This window comes from Carassius gibelio, chromosome A24, assembly GCF_023724105.1.
Source record: "Carassius gibelio isolate Cgi1373 ecotype wild population from Czech Republic chromosome A24, carGib1.2-hapl.c, whole genome shotgun sequence".
Taxonomy (NCBI): domain Eukaryota; kingdom Metazoa; phylum Chordata; class Actinopteri; order Cypriniformes; family Cyprinidae; genus Carassius; species Carassius gibelio.
In genome coordinates, this window is record NC_068394.1 from 6,589,088 (window position 1) to 6,611,576 (window position 22,489).

General features: G+C 38.0%; 1 protein-coding gene across 1 annotated transcript in view; it reads left to right on the forward strand.

Annotated features, from left to right (window-relative positions):
• The window catches only part of LOC127946395 (fibronectin type III domain-containing protein 3B-like), a 53,490-nt gene that overhangs the window by 7,496 nt on the left and 23,505 nt on the right, over positions 1-22,489 (forward strand). The window contains exons 2-6 of the mRNA XM_052542944.1: positions 5,148-5,279; positions 5,505-5,580; positions 18,942-19,018; positions 20,903-21,134; positions 21,782-22,063. Of these exons, the coding sequence (XP_052398904.1) occupies positions 5,172-5,279; positions 5,505-5,580; positions 18,942-19,018; positions 20,903-21,134; positions 21,782-22,063 (775 nt within the window). The 5' untranslated portion in view covers positions 5,148-5,171. The remainder of the gene's footprint in view (positions 1-5,147; positions 5,280-5,504; positions 5,581-18,941; positions 19,019-20,902; positions 21,135-21,781; positions 22,064-22,489) is intronic.

A 22,489-nucleotide genomic window follows, 5' to 3' on the forward strand; every position in this document is an offset into this window, starting at 1 on the left:
CACTATGCTAGCGTTTAGCTTAGCACCGTTCATTCCTTGGGATACAAACAGGGATGAATTTAGAAGCCACCAAACTGTTTGGATCCTGTTTCATCATCTTAAACACGATAACGCACTCCCCTACATATGATAACTTTATACCAGACTAAAATGTATCATCTTGTTCATTAATAATATGAATGTATGCATACGCAAGTCTTGTATGATTACATTAGACATAGGCCTGTCACAATAACAAATTTTGTTTTGTTTTGATAAATTGTCCAAAAAATTATCACGACAAACTATTGTCAGACTAGTTTCAACTAATATAATGGCATAATAACGCGGGTACACCTTTTCAAAGATCAATAAACTTTTATTTTATTTTATGGCAGATTCAGAGCAAGAAACACCAACATGTTGACTTTTTGTGTGGTTTAAAATCAATTAACTTTGTATGTTCTATTAAATGTATATGCCAGTTAAGGACGCTCATTGACCGTTTAACTGTTAACCGAAAGTAAACATTTTGACCGATGAAGGGGCCAATCACATATCATTTCTTTTGGCGTTGAAGTTCGTTATTTCAAATGCGGTATGCGCGATCATAATGGAAGAGACGCGGTCGCAACATGCTCATTTTTTTTAGGTTTGTCCGCACCGCATCTAGTTTTTTGTTTTTTGTAATAATGACAAAAGCGCACCGAGGGTCATGTGACAAGAACCTGAAAGGCGCTTCCCAAAGCTGGTCACTCTAGCGAGACTTTATCTCTTTATTCACAGAACATCTGTGCCATCGAAGAGGGTTTTTTCTACCAGCCGCGTTCCAGACCCCACATCATGATATGTAAAAATGTTTTAATAATGCTCAGTCCTTTCAAACCAGGGGGATTCTGAATGGCTGTGAATTTTTTTGTTGTTCATCAGATGGGAAAAATTGTTCAGAAAGTAATTCCTATTATATTGTTCCTCTGTATTGTTTCCATCATAGCTGTGGTGTGAACTATTCTACTCCTTTAAATTTAGATATTTTTTTCAAAACTTTATGATTCATTCTAACTTTGTGGCCCTAGACTGAGTAACTCTACTAGCGATCAGGCCAGAAACCTCTCAACTACAGCAATAGTCGTAGACCAGACGCAAATAAAGGCCAGTCAGTTGGTTTATTATTCTGCCAAACTCCTGTAATATGTCCTCGATTTCCTGTCTGTGCCTCGTCTGGATGTTATCTCTTCAGCTGCATTGTGACCGAGGTTGTTGAGATATTTTTAAAGAGGTGATGTCATCTGACTGTAAACACTGATCAGAGTCACAGACGTGAGTCAACGTCGGGGAGATGGAAATCCTGAGCTCTCTGAGGTGAGATGGAGTTACTTTGCAGGCAAAAGAAAGTGGCATTTAGTTTGTTTCTCATACTCTAGGAATGTGTGTTTGCAAGCCTGAGCGTGTGTTTTGTGTGTGTGTTTCAGCTGATCAGGGCTGAGGGAAGGGATGGAATGAAAGAATAAAGGAATGATGGGGGAGATGGAGAGGAAAAAGTGACGGTTTTCTTGGTTTCCCTGCTTCCTCTGTGTTATTATGTGCCATTAGCTGGATTATAGGCCCATGCCAGACTGTGTCCACATCTGGGACTGTAAACCTGCCAGATGCAAGAACAGATTTCTAAAAAGAATTAAATCTGTCTTCTGGTGGTGTGTGTGGCAGGGTGCTGTTGTAACTGCTTCTTTGCTGTTGTTACTGATTGTGTGCTGTTTAGCGTACACTATTTGATGCTATTATAATTTCTAAATTACCTTTTAATGTGTAGTTGTAAAATGTAAGGCTGATTCCAGACTGTGGCACTATCATAGTCTTGTTGATATGAGCTTACTGAGTTGCCTTCACTCAGCAAAACCGACTCAGCCAATTGTGTGAGTTTGGGGTGGGACTATCTGTTGTATCAACTAATGGTTAATAAGTATTCAGGAAACCTGTTTGAATATAATCATCATGTTTGCAGAAACTACACACCACACATTAAAATTTTACTGCAAACTTGCATTGTTTAAATGCGTTTGTATGCTGAATGTCACTGTGCATATCCAATGTTTCTTTTAATGTATTTCGGGAGTATCAGGAAGTCAAATCTGTAAATATCTTGTGGTTAATATGTCATCAGTGTTCGAATTCGGTTAGAGTTGAACTCTCTAGTTCCAGTAAAGGCCCATAGTCATCTCTAAATTTTGACCAAAGTTGAATTGTCATCAGTTGAATCTATACATAATAATTTGAGTTGAGTTGAAAAGGGAATAGACGAGGAGGTGGTCTAGGGAATACCCCTCATCACTGGAACCTCAACCGTGCCATGAAAGGACTCTCTGTGTCTTTCCTGATTGACACTCTCTGTGACGTGTTCACAACAACATGACCCGTGAAGGTTGGGGGTGCGGTGTCTTCATGTGACACCCTCTCCCCACTCCCCTCGGCTCTGAAATTGTATGAATCTTCTCAACTTTTCTCTCAGGGGATTTAGCCCTTATTGCGCCCCCCTCAACCCTACAGAATTCCAGACTCCAGCCATCCTCAGGAATGAGGAGAGTAGAAAGAAAAGAGAGAATGATTTGAGAGCCTGAGGGGTAAAGAGAGAGGAGGGGGACAGGAGAAGAGCGAGGGTTTTTGGACCCCAGAGGCTTTGGCGTGATAAGCTGTAGTGTTAATGATTTTAGATGTGCGTTAATTACAGGCCGTGGCATAGATGCAGAGGAAAGCAATGAGAAAGACTGCAGGATGCTTCAGCAGCCCATGAAGGTTAAGCGTCTGCCCATGTAAGTCTTAAAGATAAGTCGCAATGGAATAATAGTTAATTTAGTAATTTCAGTTAGTGAGGCTGATGGTCTTATTATTATTTTTTCCTTCATTGGAATAATTATGCATGTTGCATGTTTTTTTTTCCTCAAAAAAATATTTTTTTTAGCAAGACGTCTTTTTTTTTTTTTTTTATAAGTCCCATTTCAGTCTTATTTTTAAGTCTTTAGAGACCACGTAAAGTAACTTTATCAAGTAAAGTTCATATACTTTTTACACTGAATACACTGTATAAACAGTACCTCACATTGTGGAGACTGTTGGCTGTGAATCGTTTCATGTTAACTTTCAAGGGAACAAGTTTGTTGTGGGTGGTGTCTTTACGTGTGTGTTTAGCAGTGGAAGTGAAAGCATTTATTGCCCAATAAAAAACCCCCGACCTCTATTCTCAAGTCTTCCTCTCTCTTGGAGACCAGGGGATGTCTCACTTCTACAATTTCTCACATCGGAATCGGTGATTTTTGCGTAACGAATAGAATTGAATTTATTATGAATAAAAAATAACCGTAAAAGTTTAGGAACATTCTGCCATAGTTAAAAAAAACAATATGGACCTGATGGTACTACCACAGTGCTTTTTTGTAGCTTAAGGTTTCTGTCTGTAATCATTGTAGCTGTTGTTTTTCCTGTGCTACTTCAGAGCAGCAGATGAATGATCTTAGTTGCTCCGGGATTGACCCCTGGGGGGACACGTTATTTCTTTTGTAGAGGAAAATGGCACCAGTCAGCTGACATTACATTATCATTACTGTGCTGATCTTTCCCCTGACCTGAACTTTTTTTTTTTTTTTTTTTTCATGTGCAATTCTGAGAGGGTTTCTTTCAGTGTGACAAGCAATATTGATCTTGTTTTGAGGACAGAAGTGCAGTCTTTCTACATTAAGCTAAACGATACAGTGCAACATGTATTGACTTCTGTGCAGGTCTATTGTGCAAGTGTTTTATGCGTCAAATGTTGCAGCATGCACCCTGATTTTCTGTATTATGCAAAAGTAGAATTGGTTAATTTCAAACTGGGGTGCATGATATATATCGGCCGATGATTAATGCGCATCGCGTCAGTAAAGCCTGTTATCTAATCAGCGGTAAATACCATCAGGTGCGTGATTTCACGTAGAGCGGCTGTTACTACACAGAGCCGTTGTTAACCGACAAGCTGCGCAAATACAAGCTGATAATGAACGTGATGATGCGCATTAATCATCGGCCGATATATATCGTGCACCCCTATTTCAAACCATAAGTTGAAAATGGTACACTTTGAAGAGGAGGAGTTTGTGATGGTTCTTTGAACACAGGGTTAAAACCACATTCATATTTAAATGTGTGAATCTAAATATTAAAAAGATTATTTTACAAATGCAATGAGCATTCTAAGTGTACATTTGAATTAAAAATTGAAGTGTCATTTACAGTTATATTGCTGTAATTGTTTTCAAGTTATGGCCAATAACCAATAAATAGCAATAAATCAAATTTAATGTTTTTTTATTAATTATAATTTATTATTGTAATAGATGTTAAATGTTATCTAATAAAAACAAACAAAACTAATGCAAATATTAATGATTTAAGTAATTGTCAAACAGTTGTTTCATAAATTGCTATGCTGAATTTAGTTTTGAATTGAATTTAAGCGTCACAATATTATAATGTACTGTGTAGCACATGCATATGTATTCATTTTGAAATCTGTTTCAATGAGTAAAAATATTAGGTCCAGAAAAACATCATCATCAAACAATGCCCAGAGTTCTCTATGGAGATAACATAAAATGTTATTTGACTATTTTGTACTTTATTATAATTTTTAAATGTATTTTATAAAATATTTTATTTCAGTTTTTAATCAGAGGCACACAGATGTATTGATGTTAAGTTTCATAGATTGCAGCAAGACAAAGTTTGCTGTTTTTGTACATTTTTTGTAAATTTTATTTTTATTTTTATTTTCTCTCTCAGTCTCACAGTCTCCCAGCTGTGGTGGAGAGACTGTCGCCCCATAACTGCATTTTATATACAGATTACATCATCCCTACACGGATTACATCATCATATAAACATTGGTGACCTCATAATTATTTCATCCTGTTCCATAACCCACCAGTAGCCTTTCAGTGAGACGTGTGTGTTCAGTGTGTATTTGCTTTGTGTGTGTCTGGATGGTGTTGCAGATGAGGATCTGCTTTAGTCTTAATCATTAGCCATCCATTGCTGATTTAAATTGAGGTTAATTGCTCATTTGAGGAGGGGTCTGGCACATAGTGATTGTGTCATCATACAATCAGATGTTATTTTAACAAAGTGGGTATCTCTCTCAGGTTGTTGCAGGGAGGGCTCCATGAATGTTCGTCACCATGATGATGATGGACCAAATGCTGGACCTCCCGCCTCCATTGAGCAACGAGGTTCCCATGATGCACCACATGATCAATGGCGATGCACCACAGCAGGTGAGCTCATAAAGTCAGACCTCGTTTATCCCCCTTGATTATTTTTCTTTTATAAGTTTATCTAATATATTGTCAGTTGAGAGATTTGATCTCTCAATAAGCTCTTGTTTTAAAAGCTGGAAATATACCTTCAAGCCACAACGAAGACTAGCGGCCTCGAATTGCCACTTGTTTGACTTAATTATTATGTGTGAATTATTATTATTTTTTTTTTTATTAATACAGGTGATCCTGGTCCAGGTGAACCCAGGTGAGACGTTCACCATCCGCACAGAAGATGGGGCTTTGCAATGCATCCAAGGTTTGTCCAGTGAAGATCTTCATATTGCTCTTGCTACATGTGACAATTCAAATCCGTGCGTCAATCAAACCCGTTTTGAAAGAAATCAAGGTGTTTTCTCTAGAGTCTATGATGCCATTTTTCAAGTCAATTTTACTTTCAGTTTGTTTGTTTGGCATAAAGACTGTGTATTTTTTTTTTTTTTTTTTTAGCCTGCAGTATGATTTGCATGTTTGGCATTTGGTATGAATCCAGAAACCAAGACATCTGCAATCTGGCTTAATTTATGAAAGTATAATTAACCTGTTATTGCGTTATTTTTGCTTGTCTTTGCTCAGTTAATTATACATAAAACCAAAGTTTAGTAATTATACAATAATTCTTTTTTTTCATATTTCTATTAAGTTATAATGTTAATAATAATATTTTTTTTGTTATATTGGGTTACTCCTGATTTTAAGATGTCCATATTCCAGCATAGTTATGTATTTAAATAATGAGTAATATTAATTAACGACATGCTTAATATCGGTTTAGGATAAGAAATAGGCTTCGGGTTTAGTTGCATGTAATTATGCAAAAAAAAAAAAAAAAAAAACTATATTTACTACAGTAAGTACATTTAACAAGTACTTATTGATATACACGTATATTCACACAATTTACCCAGACTGTGCTGCCCTACAAACAAGAACAGCAAACCATGAGTTTTTTTTTAATTGCATTTAAACTCACAATTGCATTTTTCATCAGCTAAACCCCTCCCACCCAAAATTGCCTTAAAATGTTCTACACAATAATTATTTGCAAACCTCTAAGGGTTCAAGGCCATGTGATGGTGCTACAAAACCATTTCCAAACCTCTTGTGTGTTTGGCCAGTGAAGAGGCATTCGGTCAGTGAATCCCTACACTAAATTACATCTGACCTCATAATGTCTTTTTAACTTTATAAAGGCCACCGAATTCCCTCAGTAAGAGTCTTGCAAGTGTATGTAAGAGATTAAAAGTGGAGAGTCACAGTAGCCTAGACCACAGGATACTGGATCTGACCGTCTGAGTGCTCACATCACTGTTTACACGGCTAATAGGAGCTGCAATGTCGGTTTAATTCAGTTTGTCCAATGAGAACGGCAGAATCGGCAGCAGAGGACCTGCTGTTTGGTTTATGGTAGAGACAGAGCTGGCAGCAGGCCGACAGAGAGAATGTAGACGGAGAAAGCGAGTCTGTACCTCACAGGTGTGGAGAAGATGCAGTCGAAGGCCATGGTAATGTTCTGGCATGTTCAGGATAAGAACTTTGTTTAATTTTCTTATGTTTGTTCGATCTTTGCCAGCTGCACTGGATAAGCCTAGTCTCCTGTTATTCTTTGATGTTGACTTAGAATTTTTGCAAACAATTTGCTGATAAATGTTTTCCCAGGGCTGGGCAGTGTGCTGTTGGCTTATCTTTTTTAAAACAGTTCTGTACCGAGGTACTACGTACCATGTCTGTAATTCAGATCGCCTTTAGCATTTGAGATAGTTAAAATGCTTAAGTGGTAAATGAAGCTCTATGGACACTTTTCATGCAGGTGTGGCATTTCTGAACACTTTATAGTTAGGGAGGTGCAAAATTGCATATTTATTAAAATCATCTAGTTTTTAAGTTGTCTGAATTAGGTTGTCGACTAATTGGTCTTAAAAAAAAAGATTTAAAGAAACGGTTCACCCAAAATTGATAATTGCCATCATTTACTCACCTTCATGTCCTTCTAAACCATTATAGACTTCTTTCACAAACATGAAGTATTTTAGCCCAAGCTTTTGAGAAAAAAAATAAATTTCCATTGTAATATCCTTTAAAATGTAATTTTTTCCTGTGATGGCCAAGTTTTAATTTTCAGCAGCTATTATTTCAGTCTTCAGTGTCACATCATCCTTCAGAAATAATTCTAATATATTGATTAAGTACTAAGTGAACATTTATTAATATTATTGTTGAAAACAATACTGGAGTAATCCAGTTTTATGAGATCTAACTTTTATATTGTTTTTTGTGAAGCTGTTTGTGTGGTAAGAACCCAGAGTTTTTCAGTGGAATCGTACAGGCCAAGAGGAAAAGGAGCATGTGGTGTTTGCTTTCCAGTCCTGCTGAGGTTTATGAGGCAAAAAAATTATTCTACTTCCTCCTCCTCTGAATCACCTTTCCTGCCAGGCGTAGGGCTTCTAATGGGCGTCTGCGGATGCAATCCTTCCAAGCACCGGTCAATAGGATTGTTAGGTGTTCTAAAAATGTGTTCTGGTGCTCATATACATCACTGTGCATTAGTCTGTATCCTCAGTCAGACATATTGTCCACTGACGCTCATCAGGAGGCCTGTAAAATACACACACACACACACACACACACACACATGCATGCATGCATTCCAGAATAATAACCATTTTCTCTCCATTTCAATATTGAGAGACTTCACCTGATTTTTTTTATCTCTTTGCTTCACTCTTTTTCTCTGGACTGTGTAAATATGTTTCCTGTTGATGTGGCTTGGAGGCCTCCCCCCCTCTCTGTGGCCCCCCAATCTCTCACCCCTTTCCTCCAACTCTGAGAAACAGAACTCCAAAAGGCAGATGTCTGATATTAAAGGCCACGGTCCCAAAAAACTGTGCAAAAAAATATCTCCCTTCTGACAGCCGAGAGAGTAAGAGGCCTTGGGCAGACGTTTAGAAGAATGTGTACATGTGGAGATCAGGCACCGCTAACACATCACACCTGGCTCAACACTCTTTCCAGGTTAACCCTGAGCAGACCGCAGTCTTCCGTGGCCTCAGGGGAGACAAAATACGGACAAACTTTAGTCTCAGGGGGTGCGAGTTGTGCTAAGCTTTTGATCTCGCTGCTGGTCTTGATGAACGTCACATTGCTAACTTATGTTGAAGCATCATAAAACACTGTGTCTGGCTTCTTTCTGATTTGGAATCTTCTCCACAACCTGAATGAAATATCAAAAATTAATATAACAACTGATGTCTGCGGGAGAGTTTGAAAAGCTGTTACTGTACTAATCAAACAGTGGAATGTCTATCATTAAATTGATCAAAAGTGACAGCAAAGACATTTATAATATTTCAAATGATTTCAGTTTCAAATAAATGCTGGATTCATCAAAGAATCCTAGAGAAAAAAAATGGTTTCCACAAAATAGTAAGCAGCACAAGTGTTTTTAAAATTGGTAATATTGAGGAATGTTTCTTGAGCACCAAATCAGCATATTAAAAATGATCTTGGAAGGATCATTTGATACTGAAGAGTGGAGTAATGATGCTGAAAATTTAGCATCAGCATAAAAAAAAAACAACAACAAAAACTACTGCAAATGTAAATATGTGTTCCAATTCGCTCTTATAGAAAAATAAATAATCCATGATAGTGTTTCTATGACTTTCCAAAAGAGGAAAAAAATAGAGAGCGATTGATTTTCGTTGGTCATATGAGAAAAAATGTTAGATGAATGATCACTCCCTCATCCGTTTTGTGTCAGAAACACTTATGCAGCAGCGTGAACTGGTGTTTCTAGTGAGTGCAGTGTAGAGCGTAACGCTGACCCGTCCTCCTCCTGTTGGTGCGAGCGAGCGGTCAGTCACTTGTGTGTAGGATGAGCGAAACTTAAGGCCCGGGTACACTTCACATTAAGCGTTGCTTTCTGTCTCACGCACGGCACCATCCTCAAAGCTTTTAAAAGTATCCTCAACCGCAGATGAGCGCGGACGAATGAGCTCACATGCGCAGTACCACGGGGTGCGCGGCTGTCTGCGAGCCCTCTTGATGATGAAAATAACGTTATGCCGACGGTGTGCGCACGGCCGAAGTATACTTTGGCCTTTATTGCGTGATCAGCAACCTGCTGTTTTTTGCAGGTTGCAATATTTTTTATTTTTTTTTACCCAGTCATTAAAAACAACAATACCGTGATACCGTGATATTTTTGCTTACGGTTATCATACCGTCAAAGTCTCATACCGGCCCATGCCTGCTTTCTACACTTGCACGCAAACGCCAGTAACACACACAGAGTGAGTTATATATGTGCAGAGATGCACATACATCCTAAGAGACATTGACTCCTCCCACAGTAGCCTGAGCATCTACAAACAGCAAAGAGCAGGAGTTCCAGGAACAGATGGTGGTTAGTTTTATTTTAAAAAAAATGCTAGTTTAAAACTCTCTAACTAAAGTTCAGGTTATTTTGCTCTCCTCATCCTGCTCTTTGTTCTTCCACTTTTTCTTTGCACTGTTTTCCTTTTCATGGCATTTTTTTTTCGTATGTGACTGTTCTCATCTGGTCTGCGCTCTTTCCTGGTGGAGGAAACCCCCTCTGCTGCACAGATGATCATAGCAGAGCTTCAGTTCCATTCCTCTGACTCACTCTGCTGAAGAACAGTGGATTTTTGTGTGCATCGTGGAATGAGAGCGGTCTGGGGAAAAGGGCAGCGTTGTGTCTCAGTTCACATCCCTTTGGTGGCGTGCTCTCTGTGTGTATGTCCATGAATATGCCAATCTTTTCTCAATCTGTTGGCACCCTTGATACTCCTTCTGAAAGGCCTTTTTAAATGAAAGCTCTCCGAGGTTGATCTTTAATAGCTTAGGAGACAAAGTCGGTGTGGAATTAAAATTGATCCTGTTTATTTTTCTTATAAACGTTCCTAAGTCTTATTGTGCATGAATCATTGGAACATCTTATTCCAAAGGGAAGAAAACTTTGTGTCCTTTCTTTAAAACTTCCTCCGCCTCGGAAGTGACTTTCCTTTTCTTTTATTTATACCCCGATCATGACCGATTAGTTCCCTCCCTACATTTTCTTCATGATTAAATATCCTGTTTTATTTATGAACGAGTCAGATTATTAAAGTAAAATGGTTTGTGGATCCTTTAAAGTCTTAGCTTTGAGATATTTCTTTTCGAATTACAGCAGTATGCAAATAGAAACAAATGAGATTGTTAAGAGATTATAAAGCAGAGATGAGGCTTTTAACATTTATTAAAGTATAGATTAGAGCTGCACTAAATATTGAAATAAAATCATCATGGCTCAATATGGCTTGGTGTGATCATCAAATCTCAAAGGATGCAATTCGTTAAATTTTTGATTACTTTTCAACATAATAGTATTGTTTTTAAATATATTTAATTATTAAATAAAAATACTAAACATGTATGCATGCATGTGTTGTTTAGTATTTTTATCCAATAAAAACCATAAATCTAATTATTAAACTCCAGAAGAAAGATGATGATGTTGTTTTTTATTAGTATAGTGCAACTCTAATGTAGTTTTATGGCATATCTGTGCACAGTCTGAAACTCTTGTGCAGATGGTGTGATGTAATTTGTGTCTTTTAGTCTTACGACTTGATTCACGCTCCTTTTAGACTTGTTGTTGGTGTAAAGAACAAACAGTGGATGTCAATTGTGATTTTTTTCTTACTGCTTCTGCAGCTTGTTTCATTTAAAAGTTTTCATATCCTGATTCCCTGGTTTTCAACCTACTCCTGCCACATTCTCCAGAACATTACACAGTGGAACATTCCACCCGTTTGTTTTTCTCCTCCTCCTCACTCTCTCTCTCTCTCATTTCTCTAGCTTTTTCAGTTCTTTTTCGCTGACCTACTATTTTCAGCTACCGCTGTGTCCTGCAGCAGGCTTTCTGCATGCGTGCCTTCATGGGGCAGTAGTTTGGTAATCATAGTCTCAAGTTCCAGGATAACAAGGCCACACATAAAAACAAACCCAGCAGATTGACACATCTGGTCCATGCCAGCACACTGGCACAGTTTGCACTGCCCGGCCCGAACAGGATGAGTGTGCACTTCATGAGTGAACTCCATAACCCTCCTCTGGTTTACTAACCTGTGCAAACCCACAACACAGATTTAATCTGCTTGTCCTTAAAGGGACAGTTCACCCAAAAATGAAAAAATGTCATTATTTACTCGCCCTCATGAAAGGAACATTTTTAAAGAAAATGCTCACACGAAGCATATGATTTCAAAACCTTGCAATATAAGCGCATACATCATATGAGTCACTTTTATGATGCTTAGACGGTGCTTCTGTGTACTTTTTTTAAGCTTCAGAGAAGATTTCATTATATTGCAAATGTTGGCCAGAATATTCCACAGGAGAAAGAAACTCATACAGGTTTGTAGTCAATAATGAAACAACATGCTTTTTTTTTTTTAAGTGAACTGCCCCTTTAAAAACAGCTCTCTGTCTCTGTTTGTATTTTTTGGTCTTTATCTGCCAAATTTAATCCTGGGATATTTTTGAATTAAGGAGCCACACTGAGTATGATCTCCATCTGCGGTAACGTGAGCACAGTTTTTTTTTATTTTTTTTATAATTTTTAGACAGACAATGGCGCCATTTATGAACTTGACAGGCTTCATCCAGACAGTGCTGATCCAAGATTCCCTCTCTCTCTCCCTCTGTCTTACTCTGTCTCTCATGTTGGAGCACAGGAAACTTCTTCCTGAGCACAGAGCATGTCAGAGCAGGTCTGTCATGGTAGTCTCCTCTCTTACTCCTTTTTTCCCCTCTTGCTACAGTATTTCTTTTGAGCCTTTTTATTTGTGTACCTAGCACATTTAAAAACAACATGACGTCAAAATCCACCTGATATAAATGTAAATAAAGATGAATAGAAATATGATTCAAATAAAATTAAATGGAAATAGATTAAATTAAAACGTCTTAAAGAACTTTATCTTTTTAGCTCTGATTTTACTGAAATTAAAACCGAAATAAAGATAAATGTAGAGCTAAATCAAAATATAAAAAAACTAATAACAATAACAAAGCACATAAATGAAGTTCATTAAAATAAACCTGAAATTAAATAGTTTTTTTTTTTTTTTTTTATCTAGAAATCAAAATATATATATATATATCTTTTTTTTATTTCAGCTTTTCTCATATTAGTTTAAGTTGAAGTGTAGTTATTGAAATGAAAACTGAAATAAAAATAGCGCTAAATAGAAAAAATAAAGACAATCAAATTCACATGATTGGAATAGTTAATTGAAACAAATTTGATATAAAATATAAATACTAGATAAACTTAAACCTAAAAAAATACTTTTTTAAAGTATCAAATTACGGAAATTAACACTTAAATAAAACAAAAAAAAGACTTAAAAATCTTAAAAAATACAATTATTAAATGCACATAAAAATGCTAATTCAACATTTAATAAATACTTTAATGCTATATAAATAACAATTAAATAACACTGCCCCCCCCCCAACCCCCAAAAAAGAAAAAGTTAATTATTTGTGAATGTTGTTGTACTGATTGTGTTTACATCAGGTATGTACCGGAGTAAACCGTACAAACCAAACTCTAGCATCAAACAGGCTCCGATCTGTTCCAGAAGCTGTAAAGCTCTAATGTTAAAGTTCACTGTTGAGATTATGTCCAGCAGCAGAGGCATATGCTGATCAGGCGTGCAGGGCTGGAGAGGAGCTGGAGAAGATCAGGTCAGCCTCCTACAGAATTTTCCTTTCCCATTCACTAGGGATTCATCCTACAAAAAAGTCCCTTCAGCCCCAGCGAGGTCCAAGCGTGTCTTTGAGCCAGCTAGCGAAATGATTGGCCAGTAGCTATAAAGCAGAGGTGCGTCTTTATCATTTCATGATTCACTCGAGCTTCCGTTGCTTTTGGGTTTGTTTTTTTCACGGATGTTGGGTGGAGAGAGGGTAAAGTCCTCACCCTGTTAACTCAGGATGGGAAGCATGGAAAGAAAACAATGCCTTGAAACACCAGAGATGGCCTGGCATGATAGCGTCACCCAGGTCTAATTCTCTGAATGGGTTTTTATCAATGACATTGGGGGTAATTCAGGTCATCCCTTGGACTCGTCCTCGGCGGGACTAATCAGCTGCTGAGGGACGGCTGTAGGGTAGCTGTGAAGTAGTCTCGTTTTCCTGGAGGGCTGTTTGCATAACGCTCTCCACGCAAAAGCTGAATGAGTCGGCAGACAATTTTTATTGCACATCCTGAAAGCCAACACCCTCCCACCCCAAACATTCTGGGAATTCACAACCAAGCGCTACATATCCACAGGGCTCACCGTTCCCAAGGCAGGGTGGATCTCTAGACAGACCGTTTGGAATATTGCAGATTTGGGCCATTTTGCTTTAGCTTTGAAAGTTGGGCTTTGTCGTAGACTCAGCTGAATCAACATCTCCATGTCAACATCTACATTCCTCTGTGCCCAAATATTGCTTAATGGCTCATTTCTGTATCTGCTTGCTACATCTTTTCTTGCATCTTTTAAATCTTTTCTTTTTATTTTATCACTTATTTTAAATGTACTCTAAAATATATTAAAATTAAATTTTAAAAGTTAAAGTAAAAATATGTATTATTTATTTATTCTAGCACTTGCAGACCAATAAAACATTTAAAATTATTTGTATAGAATTGTTTTTCTTCTGCCAGCATTTTTACACAGTTCCATAAAGCATTTTATAATATGACTTTTTATATATATATATATATATATATATATATATATATATATATATATATATATATATATATATATATATATATATATATATATATATATATATATATATATATATAAATTATTAATGGATTTATTTTCTGGGTTTTTCTGCAAGCAGGCACCTTTCAGTGAAACATTCAAATATATTGTCAAATTTTGTAATAAATATATTTATTAATTTAATTATTTTATGTGTTTCTTTATTCTGTCGCCAATACGATTTCAGTACATTTCCGTGTTTTTTTTTTTTTTTTTTTTTTTTTTTAAATGAGCAAAATGACACTTTGTCTAATGCCGGATAGTATATATTATTTTTTTTTTTTTTCTCAAGTCTTGAACATTCAGTCAGTTATGCAGTTCATATGTATACAGGTGAAATCATTTTACACCAGGAGATCTGGAGCACCATAAGTTGAAAATGAATACCTTGATGGAGTGGAGTGTGAGTTTAAAAAAATATAAATAAATTTATAATTAATTATGGAACCAGCATTTCGGACTGAGATCTCTTCCTCTGAGACTTTTTGCTTTAATTTTGGACCTTTAATAAAGTGTCTTTTTGTCCTCCTGTCTGAAAGAGTGCGTCTTGATCCAGTCCGCCAGGAATACTGCAATAACTTTCATTTATGCAAATACAAACATTTCATAGTAAATATTTGGGATTGGTATACACCTCACCCTGTGATTCGAGCCTGTGTAAATGCAGAGAGGAAAGCGTAGCTCTACTGTCTATTATTTAACAGTGTTTGAGTTCACCAGAGGTGAGTTATAACAAAATGACCTTTACATTATATTATGTTATGATTATGGCTCAAGATTACTTTTTTCCCTGTATCAGAGTTTAGTTAAGGGACTGTATAATAGTTCTTGAATTAGGATAGAATGTGTGCAGGGAAATACTCGAATGCCTCCAGGGTCTGCAAAACACAAATACGTCCTCTTGAAAAGTGAGTCTGTTGGATAAACACTCCGGCTCCCTGGGCTGTGAATTTTCCTTGTTGGATGGAGAGAGACAGAGAGAGACTGTTTACAGCAAGAACAATGGGCCGTGCAATTACAGACTCGTGAAAACACACGCTCACACACTCTGCACGGACTGAGAGACACACAAACCCTCTCCAGAGAAAATTACCATCTCCTATATACATAATCAGATCGCCTGCAGGTCTGGATTTCTGGCGTTTCATCTGGTTGAGAGGAAAAACAGAAGAAATTCTGATGGATGGGTCACATTATAGTGTGTTTTTCAACATTTGTCCAACTTTTGGATGTTTTTCTCTCATTTATGAAGATGAATTGGTATGGTGCAGCTGAATGCAGTGTTCGTCATATGGGTTGTTTTTTTTATGTTGCTCTTTCGTAGCTCAGGAAATCTCTGTTGGTCGTGAGGTGTGTCTATTATTGTTGGGTTTGGGATTTGTTCTGAACCACCTTTTAGAAGCATTTAGACAGATTTTTCTTGTCTAGTCATGGTCGATGATAAAACTGTCCCAAAATCTGCCAGACTTATTTCTTGATTGAAGGTGTCATGGCTAATCGGAGTCGTTTAAGAGTTTTAAAATCTCTTCTGAGGAACATCAGGCTTGTTTTCTCAGTTCGAGAAGTACAAGACCTCATTAGTAGTCTCCATTTGCTATCCGTGTGTTTTTATTGTCTGGGAGAAACATAGGAGATGTTAAAGTGATCTCGGCTGTGATTTTTCTCTCCTACAGCGTCCTTCACGGACACACACCCCTTCCCAAACTCAGTCGCTTGCTCAAAAACACACATCAGATTTGCAAACCCTTGCAGAAAAAGCACTTGCTTTCTTTGCCCAATGGCCCTGATGCAAGACATTCTTTCCAGAAACATCCTTTTCTTTTGCTCTCTTCTGACCGTCGTCTCCCTGTCTGGCCAAGCTAGCCCTCCAAAGTGAATTAGTGGATCTTAGTTAGGAACTGATAATTTGTGGAACACTAAACTTCCGTTTTGCTCCTCTGCAATCTATGTATATGTACACGCTATCAATTACTGCTTCTGTAAAAAGAATGAAACCAAACGCGGCTTGGCAGCTTTTCCTCAAGAGTTTATCTGGAGTGAAATTAAAAATGCACATGCGTGAGGACGTGCACTCACGCACACTTCGGTGGTGTGTCAGCGGCCCCCAGCAGGACTGAGTTGACTTTATGAAGCACCCAGAAGGCCCTGCAGGGGCAGAGAGAGCTTCTCTCTGAAGCACAAAGAGGGGTTTGTTCTGCTGAAGAGGCTCTCTTCCTCCTGAGAAGCTTGGCAATCCAGTAGTTTTACCACCGTTTCCCTACATCCACCTCTGTCTTTCTCTCTCGCTGCTCTACAAACATTGACTATTGCTCATTCTTAGGGTTTAGGGGTTTGTTCACGTCCATAACCTAAGTATTAACGGGCACATGACATAACTTTGTGTTTTGGGCATGAATGATTCCTCATATCATGCAGCTTTAAAATGAAATTTTTAAGGACTATTACTTTTCCAAGTGGTCAGACTTGCGATTTTTGCCTGGTGGATGATAGATGACTAAAACAAATCCTAAAGACCAGAATCATAGAGACTTGAGGTTTGGCTCTTTTTACTTAAGCCATTGAGCATCCACCTAGCAACCAGCTAGAACACCTTAGCCACAATATAGCACGCTGTCATGACACCCTAGCATCACAGCGGTGAGTTTGTATCAATCACATATTTATTATTATTTTATTTTATTTTTTTCAAATATTGTAAAAATTAAGTTTGTCAGCTTAACATCTTTAATGCAAATCCTTAAATTTTTTTTTTTATATATATATATATATATATATATATATGCCTAATGTCCTATTCGCAGACAGGTTGACCAACTTAAACTACTGGTAAATGATTTTCTAGAGAACTGTAAGCCAGGTAGGCCTTACCTACAGTGATATGGAGATGAAACAAACAGTATATTTAGCTATATATAATTATTATAAATATAATTCATATTATACATATTATTTGATTTCTTTAAATTATCTTAATTTGTGGAATTTTCTCAAACTTTTGTTATTAATCTGTGTTTTGTCATATATAATTTATAATATATATATTTTTTATTTTAGATTAAATGTTTTGTTTTTATCTTTCAGTTATAACTTATATATATATATATATATATATATATATATATATATATATATATATATATATATATATATATATATATATATATATATATATATATATATATAAGTTTGTAATATTTATTTAAAAATTTGCTTAGTTTATTTTAGTAAATTGCCAAGACAACATTTCTTATTTTAATTTTTCCCACCCAATATGTATATTTAAATTTTTTTTTTTTTTTACTTTATTTCAGCTTTATTTTGATTAACAAATATTTTATAGTTTTATTTATATTTTTAGTCAATTATTTAATCACTAACCTTATTATTCATTTCATTGCATTTTTGTGTATTTTTAATATCAGGTGTAAAAATCTAGTTCACTTTTTTTCTATTCTGTCTCTATCTCTCTCTTTCGCTTTTTTTATTTTTTACCTGTTTTTCTTTTCATTAGCCTTCACGCCGTCCATCCCTTCGACTCCTTCGGTTGAGGTAGAGGAATTCATGTGATGAGTTCTCTCTCTCTTTTTTCTAGCCTTTTCTCTCAAACTCTCTCTCTCTCTCTCTCTCTCTCTCTCTCTCTCTGGGTCAAGGATGAAAGGGCCCTTCATATTAAGAGCCTGTGATACAATCCTGTCACTCAGTCATGCCAAAGCCCTCACACACACACACACCCTCCCAAACCTTAAACCCAGCTCCTCCCCTTTCACAGGAGCGAGAGGGGGCGGGGCCTGCAGCCGCATACCTGTGAGAGACCTTTTCCAAACACACGCGGGACAATCTCAATGGATTTTGTTGTGCTCTGTAGACATCGCCCTGTGAAAAAGTTATTTTAAGCTGCCGTGTGCATACACTCACGGTGAAACAACCCACACACATCGCTGTATACACACACCCCTCCCTCTTCCCCACCTCTGAAGAAACTCTTGTGAAGCCCATTCAATACAAGCACAAACAGGGTCTTATTCAAACCCAGAAAGGGTTAGCTGGAGATACTGACCCTGGTAGTAACTGATGGGGGAGAAAGTGAGGTGAAACTGTAAAATGCATCAGGGTGATCTGGTGATTTACCTCACCGGAGGCTGTCACACCACGGTTTCTGAGTCTGGAGGAGACGCTGATGTCTAAAACAGCTGGTGGCCCTCAGGTGCTTGTTTGAGTTGCATCTCTGGGCTTTATATTCTGACAACAAACATTGGGTGTGATGGGTGGAGGGGTTTCATTCAGCAAGGTCTCATGAGAGCCACAACAGAGAGGGTTTGTGTGCTGGCGTTGGCCCTTTCTTCCTGTGGCGCACCAGTTGGACCTGACAGCTCTATTTCGCCTTAAACTGTTTGTTTAACCCGGTGTCACAGTACAAAATATAGCCCTGGTGATGGTGGGTCAGAATCAAGTCATTATGTAGTTTTTCTAACAATACACATTGTTTCAAATGAGTGTTTAAATGTTACAAAAAGCTATGTTGATGGGCTAGAATATAAATACAATATGTGATTATGAACAATTTTGCTATATAGTATATGAATAGAATACAATGAGTAGCTTGTGTTATTCCATCTCTTAAGCATATGCGTCTTATTACCAATGCATTCCTGTTTTTCTATTATTTTCTCGTAGCCCCTGGAATTTTCTTTGCTTCTTTGCCTTGCATTACGTGTTGGAATGAGGGGGCGGAGTCAGCATTGTGTTAGTGTTTGATTGACAGCTTTCTTCTCTTTTCTTTTTTCTGCCTCAGGGCCCGCTGAAGTTCCCATGATGTCACCAAACGGCTCCATTCCACCAATCCATGTTCCTCCTGGCTACATCTCCCAGGTAACCAACAGGAATGGATCAGCGTCGCACAATGAGGATGTGCTTTCACCCCTCATAGGCGAATATCCCTTTCTTGTAAACATGTTTACAAAGTTTGATTCTAGAATGCAGTAACCAAACAAACAACAGATGAACATACACAAAATTCTAAGTTGCTCATCCTTATTAAACAGTGTTAGGCAAGAGTTTGCTAAAGGTCGGCGGCTGTGACATTTCAATAGAAAGGTCAAAAAACTCTTGCGTAGAGGACAGGCTAAAGGGTTTGAGTTGTGGGTGTAATAAATCGGTGGGGGTGTGGGGGGGGTTATAATGGTGCAAAGATCACTCATGTAAAAATAATTAATTAGTGCATTCCATCCAAATTTGAAGGGCAGGACCAACCAATGTTTGGTGGGATGCCGGTTTCTTGGTCTCTTTTAAAATATGTATGTAGTGGTAGCTCTGTTGTTTTAGAAAATAATGGGAAATGTCATTTTATTGCACAACCATGTGTCCTCATAAATAGCTAAATTATTGTTTGTTTGTTTTTACATGTTAACTCTAAATCTAAATGTACAGTCTCCTGAAATCACTGTGGTGTTCTATTTATGATGGATTCATGAGCACAACTGACAATTTGACATAAGCCCCTTTCAAACTGCCATTCCGGCAAATACAGGGGTAAAGTGTTCCGGCAATTGTTCCCGGGTCGCTAGATTTTGCACTTTCACACTGCCAGTGATGACCCGGGATATGTGCGTGCTTTCACACACAACCCGTAAAGGTCCCGTAATGACAAGTGAAATCAGCGCGTGATGTGTACTGTACGAGTCGACAACGTTAGGCATGTTATACTTTCACTCAAGCAAGCGAACGATCTCTGCGTCAGCGCGGAAAGTGAGGAACTAACTGATCTCTGCTTCATTACAGTTTGCAAATATTTTTCCGTCGCGAACGTTGATCTTCCTTCAAAACAGCAGGTAAAAGAGTCGCGAGAACGCGTTTCATCACTTCGACACGGAATTTGATCTTGCTTTTGTTCACACAGCCCTCGTCCTGGGTTGAATCCGGCAATGTAACTAGGTCCCCGACCCGGGTTCAATGTGGGAATCGATCTCGGGACGTGGTTGCTTTCTCACAGAAGGCGACCCAACAATGTTCCGGCAATATGCAGGGTCCGACGTGCAGTGTGAAAGGGGCTATAATCTGTCTTCGCACATGCCAGAATTACGCAAACAAACATACATTTGACATACTCCAGACAATGGTTTCCCTCTGGTTTAAGGTGGGAAAGCTAATTGGTGTCGGATATAATTTTGTAATTATAAATGTTGATTAAACACTTTTTCAAAAAATTCACATGCGTTTGATGAGGATTTGCTGTCAAGTTTGCCAGAAAACGACACTAATCACTGCATCTTCAAACACACATTACATTAACTACGAACTAGAAAACATGATCTTCCCAAGAACATACTGATTTCCCTGCAGATCCAAATAGTTCTTTCCTCTAGTAAAAGCATTTTTGGTAACGAATGGTTTTCTGTTGTCGTCACTAACCTCACCTCAACTTCTAACTCTGGGTGATCCTTGGGTCAACATGGGTTAGAAGTTGAAGTCAGTGAGTTGATTTCTCCCATGTGATCTGTACCAGCGGATCTGTTATTCCTGTAACCATCTTCCATGCATGAATTATTTCAGTGGAATGTACTTCATAGTCATTCCATTAGATAGCCTTGTTTACTTTTGCATTCCTGCCCTTTGTTTAAAGTGGCACTGAATGTTTGTGGTCGAGTTGTAACTGCTGGCACGTAAGATCCGGACACAGGCTGTGCTATTTGTCAGATGTGACATCAGAGGGACTGTATTGTTTGGCTTGACGTCTGTGGATGTTTGTATTTTCAGGTTCTTGAGGACAACACCGGCGTGAGGAGGGTTGTGGTCACACCTCATTCTGAATGTTACCCTCCGAGTTACTCTCCGGCTCTGTCCCCGAGCCACCACATTCACCATCCGTATCTGACGCACCCACACTTTATTCCAACCTCACATACGTCATACTACCCCCCGGTCAGCCCCGGTGACATGCCCCCGCACCAGTTCTATCAGCATCGACTGCCACCCATCTACCCAGAAGGTGAGCGTCATAGTCCACAGTAGACTAAAGGTCTTACTCACTTATTTAAACACATACTTCAGTGAGGATGGGCAACCAGCTCTTTATACTGAATCATAACACTGTTCTGGACAAGCAAAATACCATACAAAGCTATGAAAACACAACCAACTCGAACATGCATTACGAGAGAAAAAGTTGAGACATGCTTGACTTAATGTTTCTTGTGGTTTTAACTTTAAGAAACTATTTTTCTTATTCTTTAATGATAAGAATCCTATTTGTAGACTACTGTAAATGTTATACTAAATAGGTAATAGAATAAGATTATAAGTGTGTGTGTGTGTGTGTAAATTAAACATGCTAAAATAAAATTTGAATGAAACCATAATAATTTTTTTGTGATCATGTACTTACAATACTTTTGTAGAATATTATACAAAATACACACACACACACACACTTTTTGTGGTTATGTATACAGTGCTGAACAAAATAACTTGTAGACTACAATATAAATTGAATGAATAGACTGTAAAATGTTATTATTTTTTATTTTTTATTTTATATAAATGTAAGTTGATTTTGACCTTTTTGGTGGTCCGGTGTATACAATGCATTTACTTTCTTCCTTCTGTAGTGTAATTATGATCTTTGCCTTATCTCAGAGATCATCCCGCTGTATAACGTCTCCTCTTTCATGGGTCATGAGGAGTACTGTAAACCTCCACCCAAGAAGCTCAAACAGCCGGTGGAGCGTACGGGTCTAAGTCAGGTGACCAGCTCGCTGTCCAGCAGCTACAAGAACACCACGACCTGCACCACCACAGCTAGCGGCTACAGCAAGAGCCACAGCAGCCCTGGAGGAGGAGGAGGAGGAAGCCCCGGCAGCAAGAGGCCAGATCGAAGAGCCAGAGGAAGCCCCAAACACTCAGACACCGAGCCACAGGGTAAGACAAAAGGCCAGTTTACAACGCATCTCATTTAAGAGACATCTTGCTGATTTTGTTCTTACGCCTCTGTAGTGTTTTTGTACAAGTTGCAACAGCTGAGAGCAAAAACAAAGGATATTTCCAGTGTCAGCTGGATTCAAATCAAAACAGACCGAGCTGCTGACTCTGACAAGATCAGTCAATCTTGTCCACATCTGTTCACTTTAAAGCCTCGTTTCCATGAAGCTTTATGGGTCCTTACCTCTGAGCCTTTGTTTTTGAGCTTTTATGTCAGTGTCAGCACTTACTCTTGGTGTGACACACATACACACTGGATAAAGAGCAGCTAGTGCAGGAAGTAAGTGTGAATGTAGAAGAGTGTCCCCTGCTGGTGCAATGCAGTCAGTCCTTGAATGAAATAGGCTGTGGATAGCATACTAACAG